The sequence below is a fragment of the Acinonyx jubatus genome, chromosome E1 (genome assembly GCF_027475565.1).
Source record: "Acinonyx jubatus isolate Ajub_Pintada_27869175 chromosome E1, VMU_Ajub_asm_v1.0, whole genome shotgun sequence".
Classification (NCBI taxonomy): Eukaryota; Metazoa; Chordata; class Mammalia; order Carnivora; family Felidae; genus Acinonyx; species Acinonyx jubatus.
This window is the reverse complement of record NC_069397.1, coordinates 2,092,844-2,105,210: the sequence shown is the minus strand read 5'-3', so window position 1 is coordinate 2,105,210 and position 12,367 is coordinate 2,092,844. Positions and strand designations below refer to the sequence as shown.

The 12,367-nt window shown below is 56.2% G+C and overlaps 1 protein-coding gene across 2 annotated transcripts in view; it reads right to left on the bottom strand.

The window, feature by feature from the left end:
- The window catches only part of SLC2A4 (solute carrier family 2 member 4), a 32,669-nt gene that overhangs the window by 674 nt on the left and 19,628 nt on the right, over positions 1–12,367 (bottom strand). The window contains exons 2-11 of one of the 2 annotated variants that reach the window (XM_053212321.1): positions 4,331–4,441; positions 2,842–2,958; positions 2,553–2,725; positions 2,341–2,465; positions 2,107–2,222; positions 1,837–1,999; positions 1,505–1,692; positions 1,228–1,332; positions 1,013–1,114; positions 105–308 (exon numbers count right to left, since the gene is read on the bottom strand). In XM_053212321.1, the coding sequence (XP_053068296.1) occupies positions 105–308; positions 1,013–1,114; positions 1,228–1,332; positions 1,505–1,692; positions 1,837–1,999; positions 2,107–2,222; positions 2,341–2,465; positions 2,553–2,725; positions 2,842–2,958; positions 4,331–4,363 (1,326 nt within the window). In that variant the 5' untranslated portion in view covers positions 4,364–4,441. Of the gene's footprint in view, positions 1–104; positions 309–1,012; positions 1,115–1,227; positions 1,333–1,504; positions 1,693–1,836; positions 2,000–2,106; positions 2,223–2,340; positions 2,466–2,552; positions 2,726–2,841; positions 2,959–4,330; positions 4,590–12,367 lie in introns of those variants that run through there. The other variant, XM_027047770.2, reaches the window with a different exon arrangement.

Below are 12,367 nucleotides of genomic sequence, written 5' to 3'. Positions count from 1 at the left end.
GGGGTCGGGGATGGGGGTGGGGCTGGAGGAAGCAAGGGGGCTGGCGGGGACCTGCCCCACCCTGGCCTACCGGGTAGGAGGTGGGACGGCGGCAGGGCACCTACCGCTATGTACTGGAAACCCATGCCGATGATGAAGTTGCACGTCCAGTTGGAGAAACCAGCCACGGCCATGGCCGCCGGGCGGGGGCCCTGGCTGAACAGCTCAGCCACGATGAACCAGGGGATGGGCCCGGGGCCAATCTCAAAGAATGCCACAAAGCCAAAGATGGCCACGATGGAGACGTAGCTCATGGCTGGAACCCGCTCCTGGGGGACGGGCAAGGAGAGGAAGGAATTCAGGTCCCGTCTTTCTGGATCTTCCTTTGCTCTCAGGGCAGGGAACTGACCTCTATCCCTCCCAGCAGCTCACGGAAGAGCCTGCCCCCCTAAGTTAGAACAGGTCTTGGAGCATTTCTGACCACTGAAATCCAGCTGGCTGCCCAACTGCTACTCCATTCAGGGCAGAGAGAATGTTCTACGTTCTCAGCTATCAAGGTGGTCGCTTCTCCGGGTGCCTGAGTGGCTCAGTCCGTTAAGCGTCTGACTCTTGATTTCGACCCAGGTCGTGATCTCATGGTTCTGTGGGTTCGAGCCCCGCACTGGGCTCTGCACGGACAGCGTGGAACCTGCTGGGGATTCTCTCTCTCCCTCTCGCTCTGCCCTTCCCCTGCTTGCGCTCTCTCTCCTTCTCTCTCTCAAAAAACAAAAAACAAAAAAAAAAAAGAAGAAAAGCTAGTTGGTTCTCTCTTGGTTCTCAAACTGGGTCCTTAGGAATTGTTGTTCCTAAAACTAGACAGTGGCTCTCCTCCCTGGCTGCCAGGGTTCAGTCCGAGCTTCCTCCCAGAGCAGGAAGAGGTGCAGGAACATAGGGGAACGCGGACCATGGTCCTGGCCCGAGGCTGGCCCCAGAGCTCCTCGGGGCGGTGCCCTCGGGCTGGGCCGCTGGCTCCCTCCCCCTCCCCAGGCCTCACCAGCAGCAGCAAAGCTATGGTCATCAAGATGGCACAGCCACACATCCCCGCCAGGCCCAGGAGGTGGAGGGTCCGACGCCCCGCGCGCTCTACCAAGAACACCTGCGAGGAAGAGTCACAGCTTGGCAGGGGGCCTCCGGGCACAGGAGTGGGAGGGACTGGGCGGGTGGGGGCTAGTGGAGGACACGAAGGCGATGGTGGGCGCCCACAGTTACCGAGACCAAGGTGAAGACCGTGTTGACCACGCCGGCCCCTATGGTGGCGTAGGCTGGCCGTCCTACCCCTGCTGTCTCGAAGATGCTGGTTGAATAGTAGAACACCTAGGAACGGGGGAGAAGAGAAGGGGATGGCAAGGGTGACCCTCTCCCCCCTGGTGGCCACACGAAGCCCGACCGCCCCGAGTTTGAACACAGGGAGCCTGCGCCCTTCTTCTCCCCTCCACTTGGGCCGGGCCCCGACCCCTGCCCTTCCCGGAGGCTGCGGCTCGCGTACAGCGTTGATGCCCGAGAGCTGCTGACTCAGCTGCAGCACGACAGCGATGGCCAGGGGCTGCCGGTGGGTGCGGCTGCCCAGGAGCTGGAGCAGGGACAGCGGCCGCTCACGCTCCAGCTTCCGCTTCTCCTCCTTCAGCTCAGCCAGCGCTCCAGACACGTCAGCCCAGCCCGTGAGGCGCTTCAGGCCTGGGGGCGAGGAGGGTGGGGCCTGAGAGGGAGGGCTGGCGGGGACGGGGTCTGGGAGGGCAGGGAGGGGACCAGGGAGGGCAGGGAGGGGGACCTGGGGGGGGGCCTGGGAGGGCGGCCGAGCAAGGTGGGGCACAGGCTCACTCTTTCTGGCCGGCCCCTCCAGGTTCCGGCTGATGTAGAGGTAGCGGGGGCTTTCCGGGCACAGGGGCAGCAGGACCAGCTGCAGGAGGGCAGGCAGCACCGTGATGCCCAGCAGTAGTGGCCACAGGGTGGCCGTGCCCAGCATGGACTCCAAGCCCAGCACCTGAGGAACGAGGGTGGGAAACGGGACAGGCCATTCAGCCCGGAGCCCCACCCAGCCCCCCGCCCCCCGCCCCCCGCCTAGCCACTCATAAGGCCTGGCCCGGTCACCTGGGCGATCAGAATGCCAATGACGATGGCCAGTTGGTTGAGCGTCCCCAAGGCGCCCCGCAAGTGAGTGGGGGCGATCTCCCCCACGTACATGGGCACCAGCCCCGACGTGAGCCCTGGGCAGAGAGAAGAAGAGAGGGCTGAGGGCAGCTGGCCACTCCCCCCTGCAGGTTCAGTGATGGTGAACGGACAAGATAGCAGGGCACTGGGCAGGGCCATGGCGCCCGTCGGTACCTGAGTAGGCGCCAATGAGGAACCGTCCGAGAATGAGCATCTCGTAGGACGCAGCAGCATTGGCCAGGCCCATGAGGGTGCCCCCCAGCACCGCCAGGATGTTGTTGACCAGCATGGCCCTCTTCCTGACGGGCAAAGAGTGGGGCTGGAAGTTAGGGTGCCATGCTGTGACCCCTGGTCCTGTCCCTCACCCCTGCCCTCCAGGCCCATACCTTCCCAGCCACTGAGAGATGACACCAATGAGGAAAGAGGAGATCATGCCGCCTACAGAAAAGATGGCCACGGACAGAGCCCAGAGGGTGGTGAGGGTGCCTGGCGGGATGGAGCTGGGTCCCTCCGGCCCCTGCCTCCCCAGCCACGTCTCATTGTAGCTCTGTTCAATCACCTGGGGGGACAGCGTAAGAGTGACTGCCTGCAGAGGCGTCTCCCTCTGCTGTCCCTTGCTGTCCCCTGCCCTCCTTGTTTAGACAGTCCACACCCTGCCAGCCACAGACCCCTCACCTTCTGCGGGGCATTGATGACCCCAATGTTATAGCCAAACTGGAGGGAGCCAAGCACAGCAGAGAACACGGCGAGGACCAGGGTCCCAGTTACTCGCTGCCGTGGGGGCTCCCCGTCCTGGGTAGGCAGAAGAAGAGACGAGGCATGTCACACAGAATCATGCTTCCTTTCTTTCCTCCAGGGGCCCGGGCCCAGCCGGAGCTTTAAGATGCTGGGTTCTATCCAACATGTTGGGTGAGGGAAACTGGGCCATATTAGGAATAGAGCAAAGATCTCAGTGTAAACAGTACTAGGAAGAACCCAACAGTGATCAGCCATGAACAAGAAAAAAAAAACCAAAAAACAAAAAACCAAAACTGGGTCTTTGGGTCCAGCAAGCTGAGAAATGTTTGAGGACCTCGGGCCTCACCATTCCTCTGTGACCTTGGGACAGGCTTGGCCTTAAGACTTGAGTTGGAATTTGGGTGACCTTGGGTGAGTCCCTTCCCCACTCTGAGCCTAGGTTTCCACTGGGTTGTTGGGGGGGGGGCGGGTAGGGGTGATGTTGCCTGCTTTGCCTACCTGTCAGTAAAAGTCAGAAAGTCAAAGTCAAGTGTTAACAGTATTCCGGACACTGCTGGGTTGATAAAGCGAAGCGGGCCTTATCATCTGCCTCTGCCCTCTTTCCGCTCCCCCTCTGGGGCTCCCTCAGCGGGCTCCCGGAGGCGCCCAACAAGCTCAACAAAAGACAATTCCAAAAAGGACATCGCGGTCATTCCTCCCGCATATGGCCCTTGGGGTGGCCTTCTCTGTCCCCGCCCCGGCCTCCCTTCCCCCTCCAGGCTCCGACGAAGGGCGGGGGGCCGTGCCCGGCTTCTGCCTGGGGGAGCCAGGCCCAGGGGATGGGGGCGGGAAGGTGGTGTGAGGGGCGGTGGCGGTGGTGGCCGCTCGCTGGCGGTACGGACTGTCTCTAAGCGGAAACCTGAGCTGGGGGAGGGGGGGGGGGCTGACACTCCCCTCAGCCCCTCCACCAACCGTGGGGCTGAGGGAAAGTTCAGCGTCCTGGAGGACGGCCAGGGGTGGGGGTGGGGGCCCACGGAGAGCCTCCGGTCCTCGAAAAACTTCCCGAGAGAGCCGGGACAGACGGACAGCTCCAGGAGGGCACGGCTCGCCTGGATCTGTTTTCTCAAGCTGGATCGAGGGCAGTGTGTCCCCGATCCCGGCGCAGCGCGCCTCGTACTGGAGAAGGGAGCGAACCCTGGACTCGGGAAATCCAGTGGTGGCCCGTGTCCCCGAACTGTCCCCGAGACCCACTCAGCCTCTTGGAAGGCCTGGAATCCGACAGTCACGGGTTGCCCCGCAGGGGTATAAATAGCCAGGCCCCCACCCCCACCCCCACCCTCCCCCCTGCGCCTGCGCAGGGACCGCCCCCTAGCTGACCCCAAAGGCGACCCCAGCCCGAGAAAGAGGGCCCTGTGCCCCCGTCCCGCCCCCTCATGCTGAACCGTACTTCGGAGCCGATCTGTTGGAAACCCGACGGCATCTTGTCTCAAGAACCCGAGGCGCAGGAGCAGCAGTTAACGGGGAGGCGACTGGGGGTCGGCGGTCCCGGCCTGGCGGGGCGACGGGCGTCCCGGAGCGACCGCGCGGAGGGCGAGCCTGGCGGGACCCACTGCCGCGAGCCAAGGATGCAGAGAGCGGCAGGGCTCCCCGGGATCTGGCGCAGCGGGGCTGGGGGGAGAGACCCGAAGAGCCCCCGCAACCCCCACGGGCCACGCCCTTCGCAGCACCCATTGGCCAGGAGCCCGCACACCCCAGAAGGCCACGCCCCTCCCTAAGCCTCGTGTTCACGATTTGGCACGGGGGAGCGGGTGGGGCCGGCGAGACCACGCCTCCCCGACGTGCCCGACGGGACACGCCCCGCGGGTTCCCGCCCGCCTCCCGCGGGCAAGTTTGGAGACCCGGTCCCAGGACACAGCGGCCCCGCCCCGCCGCGTGCGGAGACTCCGCCCCGCAGCCGGGGTTGGGGTCGAAGAGGCGACTTGGGTGCCCTGAGCCGCGGGTTGGGACCGCGGGGTCCGGGAGGAGGGGATGCGGCAGGTAGGCTGGCCCGGGAGAGAAGTCTGGCGGCCCGACGCAGCGCGCACGAGGTGGCGCGCGGGGTGGCTGGCGAGCAATGGCCTGGAGTAACCCCCCCCCGCGGCTATTTTTAGCTCCCACGTTGGGAGATGCCAAATGTCAGGTCCCGGGTGTCCCGGCCTGTCCCGGGCGGGGGAGGGCAGGGAGATGGAGCCTTAAAGGGTCCGAGGCGCGCTTCCCACGCGGGGACGGCCCGGGTGGGAGGAGGGGGACAGGAAATTCCGCTCCTAGAGGGTGGCGTGTGTGGGCCTGGAGGTCCTCCTTCCGTGCACCCCTGCACCTATCTGGCCCTCCCCCTACACCCGTTCCGCACACTGGCTCCTGGAGGCGGCCTGAAGGACAGCTGTTCACACCAGTCACGCCACCAGCCTGAGGTTCCCGAGCCGCCACCAGTGTGCCGGCCGCGTGGACGACTTGGACACGCTCTCCAGAGGCCGCTCCGGGTCTGAACCCCCAGCCAGGAGGACGCGACCTAGTGTTGGCGCGCCGAGCGTTCCGCGGAACGCGCGGCGCAGCCCTCGGGTCCCCGAAGCGCGGGGCTGTAGCACCACCTGCGGGGCGAGCGAGGATCCGCAGCGGATCCGGGCACAGTCGTCTCTGGCCCCCTGTCCCTCGCAGGTCCGCCTCGGAAAGGCTTCGTTACATCCAGCCCAGGCCTCCTTCGGGAGCTCCGGACCCCAGTATTCAGCTACCGCCTGCGCCGGGCGGCTCGGATCATCAGCATGCCCACACCCGCTCTTCCTCCTGACCTCTTCATCCCAGTGGATGGTCCCGTTGGCCACCCTGTCACTCCTGGGGGAATCCCGGAGGTCCTGCTTGCTTCCTCCTCCCTTGCCCCTTCCCCTCCTCCCCTTCCCGCCTCCCGCCTTTATCCAGTGCGTTACCAGCTTTGGTGCGCTGACCTCCTAAATTCACATTCATCAGATTTTCTCCACCTGCCTTGCTGCCGCCTTGGTCCAGACCACCATTAACCTCCTGCTCCTTACTTTCCCTGCCGCGGAGGACGGCGTTCAAGGCAAAAAGTTCAACCTCATCACTCCTGCCCCCAAACTCTCTGGTTCCTTGTTGCCCCCACGTCAAATTCAAACCCCTTTTCAGAGTGAAAACTCCTGTTTTTCTTATCTCTGCCTCACCTTCCCTTCTTTTCCCTCGTGTTCTAGGCAATACCTAACCCCTTGGTGGTGGTTGTTGTTTTTAAGCTTATTGATTTATTTTGAGAGAGTGAGCACAAGTGGGGCAGGGGCAGAGAAAGAGAGGCAGAGAGAGAATCCCAAGCAGGCTCTGAATTGTCAGTGCAGAGCCCATAGGGGGGCTGGAACTCACAGACCGGGAGATCATGACCTGAGCCGAAATTGGACGCTTAACCCACTGAGCCACCCAGGGGCCCGATACCTGACTCTTTGTACCCAGAACACATGGTGTCATTTCTATCCTGAGTGCCTTTGCTGTACGAATCTCTCAATCTGGAAAACCAATCTGGAAATCTCTCAATCTGTTCACCCTTCAAAAAATGCCCACCTCCTCTCTGAAACCTTTCTTGGCCTTCCTCTGGGGGGCGGGGGTAGAGAAAGAAAGCCCCGTGTCCCCAGCATAGTAGATTGTCATTTGTTTTCTTCCCTCTGTACTTAAGCCTTGAGCATAGAAGTTCACCTTGTTTCCCTCTGTGCTCCCAGCACCCAGCCTTAGTGGCGGGCACTCAGTACATGTTGGATGAATGGATGGATGAATGAATGAATGAATGAATGGATGGATGGATGGATGAATGAAGGTCTGGCCTTATGGCCAAGAGCACAGGCTGGAGAGCCGGCACAAAAGAGGGAACTATCAGGGGATTGGCTCCACCTATCTGGCCAAGGGGGCATAGATGAAGAACTAAAGTGTCAACATTGAGGAGTACCAATCCTTTAGGAGCCGAAAGGAGCAGAGGCCATTGATAGAAGCAGGGAAGGGCCAACGAGGAACCAAGGACTCGGGGATGCTACAAGGGGAGGAGGGGAAAAGCCAAGCAAGGTGTCTGGAACAGAGGGGTTAAAGGGGGGCGCAGACTGGGGGCAGATGGAAAGTCAGTGTAGCAGGTGAGGTTCTGGGCTCCGTTCTACGAGGGCACATTCCTGCTCTCATTCAGATGCTGTGTTTCCGATGCTTCTCAGCGACCCTTCTAGACAAGAGAGAAGTCAGGAGAGCTGGGAGGGAGAAAGAAAGGTGGCCTGGAAGGTGAGGAAGGGGTTGTTGATAGAAGATGGAAGGAGAGGAGAGACACATGACATTGGGGGGGGGGCTTTACATCGGAGCGCACGTGCGCGCGTGCATGCGTGCATGTGTGTGTGTGTGTGTGTGTGTGTGTGTGTGTGTCTTGCTTCTTGATAGACAGCTGTAGCCCTTCCCAAACTCTGCCCTCTGCCACGGGGAGTTCATCCCTGCAGGCTTTTGTTTCCAAAGCTCCTGTGACCACTGCCTTCTGGCTGGGTTCAGCCCGTGATGGGTAAGCGACGGAGGTGGGAGGGGGCAGGAGAAAGCCAGGACGCCCCCGCCCCCGCCACACACACACACACACACACACACACACACACTACCTTCTGCTCCTACTTCACAGGACCATTTGGCTTCCAGTTTCTGGAAGGCAACCTGGATTCCCGAGCTTCAGCAATGCTGTCTCCCCTGTTTGCTCCTTCGCTGCATTTTGTCTATAGATCAGGGTCTGAGGTGCAGAGGATTGAATTAATGACACAGTTCTTGGTGCATTGTCTGTGTTGATTGATGTCTTGTTTTTATTTTATTTTGAAATGTTTACCTTTACTTTTGAGAGAGAGAGCGCGCGTTTGAGCAGGGGAGGGGCAGAGAGAGAGGGGAACAGAGGATCTGAAGCAGGCTCCAGGCTGCGAGCTGTCAGCACAGAGCCTGACGCGGGGCTCAAACTCACGAACTGTGAGATCGTGACCTGAGCCCAAGTTGGATGCTCAACCCACTGAGCCACCCAGACGCCCCATACGTCTTGTTTTCATTTTAAAAGCTATTCTCTTTGGGGGCATCTGGCTGGCTCAGTTGGTACAGTATGTGACTCTTGATCTCAGGGTTGTGAGTTCAAGCCCCACGTTGGGCATAGAGCTTACTTAAAAAAAAAAGGAAAACAAAACTTTTTTGGATTCACAACCCATTTCCCTTTGTCCTCCCTCAAAAGGCAGTCATTCCAATGCATTTCATGCTCGCTTGTGTTTGTGCTCTTGCAAAACATCAGTTGTTTTCTGTGCAAACATTTCTTTATTTTTACTTTTATTTTTTGACAAATCCTATTTTATTAATTTTATTTTCTTAAACTTACATCCAAAGTAGTTAGCATATGGTGCAGCGATGATTTCAAGAGTAGATTCCCAGGGGCGCCTGGGTGGCGCAGTCGGTTAAGCGTCCGACTTCAGCCAGGTCACGATCTCGCGGTCCGTGAGTTCGAGCCCCGCGTCGGGCTCTGGGCTGATGGCTCAGAGCCTGGAGCCTGTTTCCGATTCTGTGTCTCCCTCTCTCTCTGCCCCTTCCCCGTTCATGCTCTGTCTCTCTCTGTCCCAAAAATAAATAAACGTTGAAAAAAAAAAAAAGAGTAGATTCCCTAATGCCCCTCCCCCACTTAGCCCATTCCCCCCCCACACCCCCTCCAGCAACCCTCAGTTTGTTCTCCATATTTCTGAGTCTCTTCTGTTTTGCCCCTCTCCCTGTTTTTATGTTATTTTTGCTTCCCTTCCCTGTGTTCATCTGTTCTGTGTCTTAAAGTCCTCATATGAGTGAAGTCCTATGATTTTTGTCTTTCTCTAATTTCACTTAGCATAAGACCCTCCAGTTCCATCCACGTAGTTGCAAATGGCAACATTTCCTTCTTTTTGATTGCCGAGTAATACTCCATTGCATGTATATACCTCATCTTCTTTATCCATTCATCCATCGATGGACATTTGGGCTCTTTCCAGACTTTGGCTCTTGTCGATAGGGCTGCTATAAACATGGGGGTGCATGTGTCCCTTCGAAACAGCACACCTGTACCCCGTGGATAAATGCCTAGTAGTGCAGTCAGCGGGTCCTAGGGTAGTTCTATTTTTAGCTTTTTGAGGAACCTCCATGCTGTTTTCCAGAGTGGCTGCACCAGCTGGCATTCCTGCAAACATTTCTAATTTATGTAATAGCATCTTGTTATATATTTCGTTCCGATCCTACTTACTGACCAGAAGCACTATGTTTTTTTTTTTTTTAGTTTATTTATTTTGAGAGAGAGAGAGAGAGAGAGAGAGAGTGTGTGTGTGTGAGAGAGAGAGAGAGAGAGAGAGAACACGAGTGGGGTTGGGATAGAGAGAGAGAGAGAGAGAGAGAATCCCAAGCAGGCTCCCTGCGATCAGTGCAGAGCCCCACTCGGGACTCGATGACCTGAGCCAAAATGACGAGTCCCATGCTTAACCGACTGAGCCCCCCAGGTGCCCTTGTAAGCACCATGGTTTCCGTCCTCCTTCATGCTCTGTCTGATGCATGGGGGCTCCACGGTGTCACTCACGCCACGTGTAGTTGCTCGAGGTCCCGCTGATGAACACCCGTGTCACCTGCGGTTCCCAAACGCAGCAAAAGAATGTGTCAATGCACATTTCCTACCCGGCTTGTTACCGCTTCCTGTGAGAACTTCTCTGGGAGAGACATCGCTGCCTATCCGTATGTCTATTATTAATTATATCTGTCTACACAAGTGGAATTTCTGAGTCATAGGGCATACTTACACCTACTTTGACTAAGTACTACCAGCTTGCTCTGAAGACTGACTGTCCCGGGCTCCGCGTCCATCAGCAGTGCAAGAGTGCGAGAGGCTTCTGTTACCGCCCCAGCCTCTCAGCAAACGGCTAGATGCAGCGCAGTTAGGAGTATGGACCCCGGGGAGCGCCTGGGGGGCTCAGTTGGTTGAGCGCCTGACCTCGGCTCAGGTCTTGATCTCACGGTCTGTGAGTTCGAGCCCCGCGTCGGGCTCTGTGCCGACAGCTCAGAGCCTGGAGCCTGCTTCGGATCCTGTGTCCCCCTTTCTCTCTGCCCCTCCCGGGCTCATGCTCTGTCTCTCTCTCAAAAACAAATAAACATGAAAAAAAAAAAAAGTATGGACTCCGGGCTCACACTCCCTGAGTTTGAGTGCCCTTACCAACTTGCTAACTTTGCCCTTGGGAAAGTTACCTAAGCTCTTTGTGTCTTATATACCTCATCTGTAAAACGAGAAGGGAGATAATAATAGCATCTACATCTTAGGGTTTTAATGAAGGGGAATAATGGAACACTCATATGGTGCTTACAGTGGATCAAACCCAGTTATGTTTTTGTTTTGTTTTGTTTTGTTTTGTTTTGTTTTGTTTTAACGGCTTTATTGAGGTATAATTCACAAACAATAAACTGCACATATTTCAAATGTACAATTTGGTAAGTTTTGACCGATGTCCACACCCATGAAACCATCCCCGTCATCAAGATAGTGGACATATCCATCATCCCCCGGGGTTTCCTTTACCTCTTTGTAATCCGTCCCTACAGCCCTTTCCACCCACCCCTGTAGGCAGCCAGTGCCAGTCTTTCTAGAACACTTCGCATTTTCTGGAATTTTATGCAAACGGAGACATACAGGATGTATGGGGGGGGGGGTCTGGCTTCTTTCACTATGTAATTATTTTGAGATTCATCCATGCTGTTGTGTATCTCAAGAGTTCATTCCTTTTTGGGGCGCCTGGGTGGCTCAGTCGGCTAAGTGTCCGACTCTTGGTTTCGGCTCAGGTCATCAGTTCCCCGTTTGAGAGTTCGAGCTCTGAATCAGACTCTGTGCTGACAGTGAGGAGCCTGCTTGGGATTCTTGCTATCTTCCTCGCTGTCTGCCCCTCCTCCGTTCACGCTCACGCGCTCTCTAAATAAACATTTTTTTAATTGGATTTTACTGGTAATATATACAATTATTTATTCTGGAGACAACTGATGTCTTTATAATGTGAAGTCACCGCATTTATAAGCGCAGGGGCTGTTTCTCTATTCTTCCAAGTTATCTATGTCCTTTATTTGAACTAAACTGTTTTTTTCTCCCACTGAGGTCTTGTCAATACTTGGTTAATTCCTAGGCGCTTTATAATTTTGATGCAAATCGAATGTTATTTTACATTGTATTTTCCAGTTGGTTATTACTGGTGTAGTAAAATGCTAGCAATTTGTTTTGTTTTGTTTTGTTTTTTGTAGCTGCATCTCGCATACAGCAACCTTGCTGAAACTAACTACCAATAGTGTCTCTCGATTCTATTCCCTTTTTTTTTTTTTTTTTAAGGGAGAGAGATAAGGAGCAGGGAGGAGGGGAGGAGAGAGAGGGAGACAGAATCCCAAGCAGAACGTGCTGTCAGCGCAGAACCTGACGTGGGGGCTCGAACCCACAAACCGTGAGGTCACGACCTGAGCCGAAATCAAGAGTTGCATGCTCAACCAGCCGAGCCCCCCGGGTGCCCCTCCATTCGCTTTTCTAAGGATACAGTTATAACATCTGCAAATCAGTTTCATTTTGTCCCTTTCAATCATTGCACCACCTCCTTCTTTTATTTCTTTGTAGTAGCAATCAAGACCTCCAGAACTTGGTCCAAACAAAAGCGGTAACAGTGACTTTCTTTATCCTTTTCCCGAAAATAAAAGAGGTGAGCCTGATACTTTTTCACGAGGTATAAGAATGTCCTTTCTAATCTTTGTTTGCTAGAAGTTCTTGTCATCAAGATGTTGAACCTCATCTTTCTCTTCCGGCGGTCCCAGGCCCCTCCCAGCCGGCCAGCTCATCTTCCCAGGTATCTCGCTCCCTTCTCTTCGTGGGGAGAGACCTCCACACCATCCACCCCCCAGTTTTCCACTAACGCCCAAGCCTTTTGCGTTTACTCTTCTTACGACCCAATTTACATCCGGGCTCGAACACCTGAAGCGCTCTCGTGCAAATACCTCAAACTCCTTCCTCTCCTTAGTAAAATCCCAACCGTGGTCAAGTGCAATCATCCGTCTACTCGCTCCTTGTACCCAACTGTTTACTGGAGGCTACCAGAGCAAAGCAGCCACAGTGATGTTGCCTGGCCACGCTTTAAATCGGTGGCTCTTCGCCGGGACCCATTTTGCCCCTCTCGTCACCCCGACATCCGGCAACGTCTGGAGCCATTTTGGATTGTCACCTTGGGGCTCAGCGGAGGGCTCTCCTGGCATCTAATCAATAGAAGTCAAAGATGTTATGCTAAATATCCTATAATGAACAGGACAGTCACCTGCAACAAAGAGTTATCTGGCCCCAAATGTCAATGGTGCTGAGGTTGAGAGCTCCTGCTTTAAAATTAGTACCATAGGCGCACGTGGGTGGCTCAGTTGGTTAAGTGCCTGATTTGGGCTCAGGTCATGATAT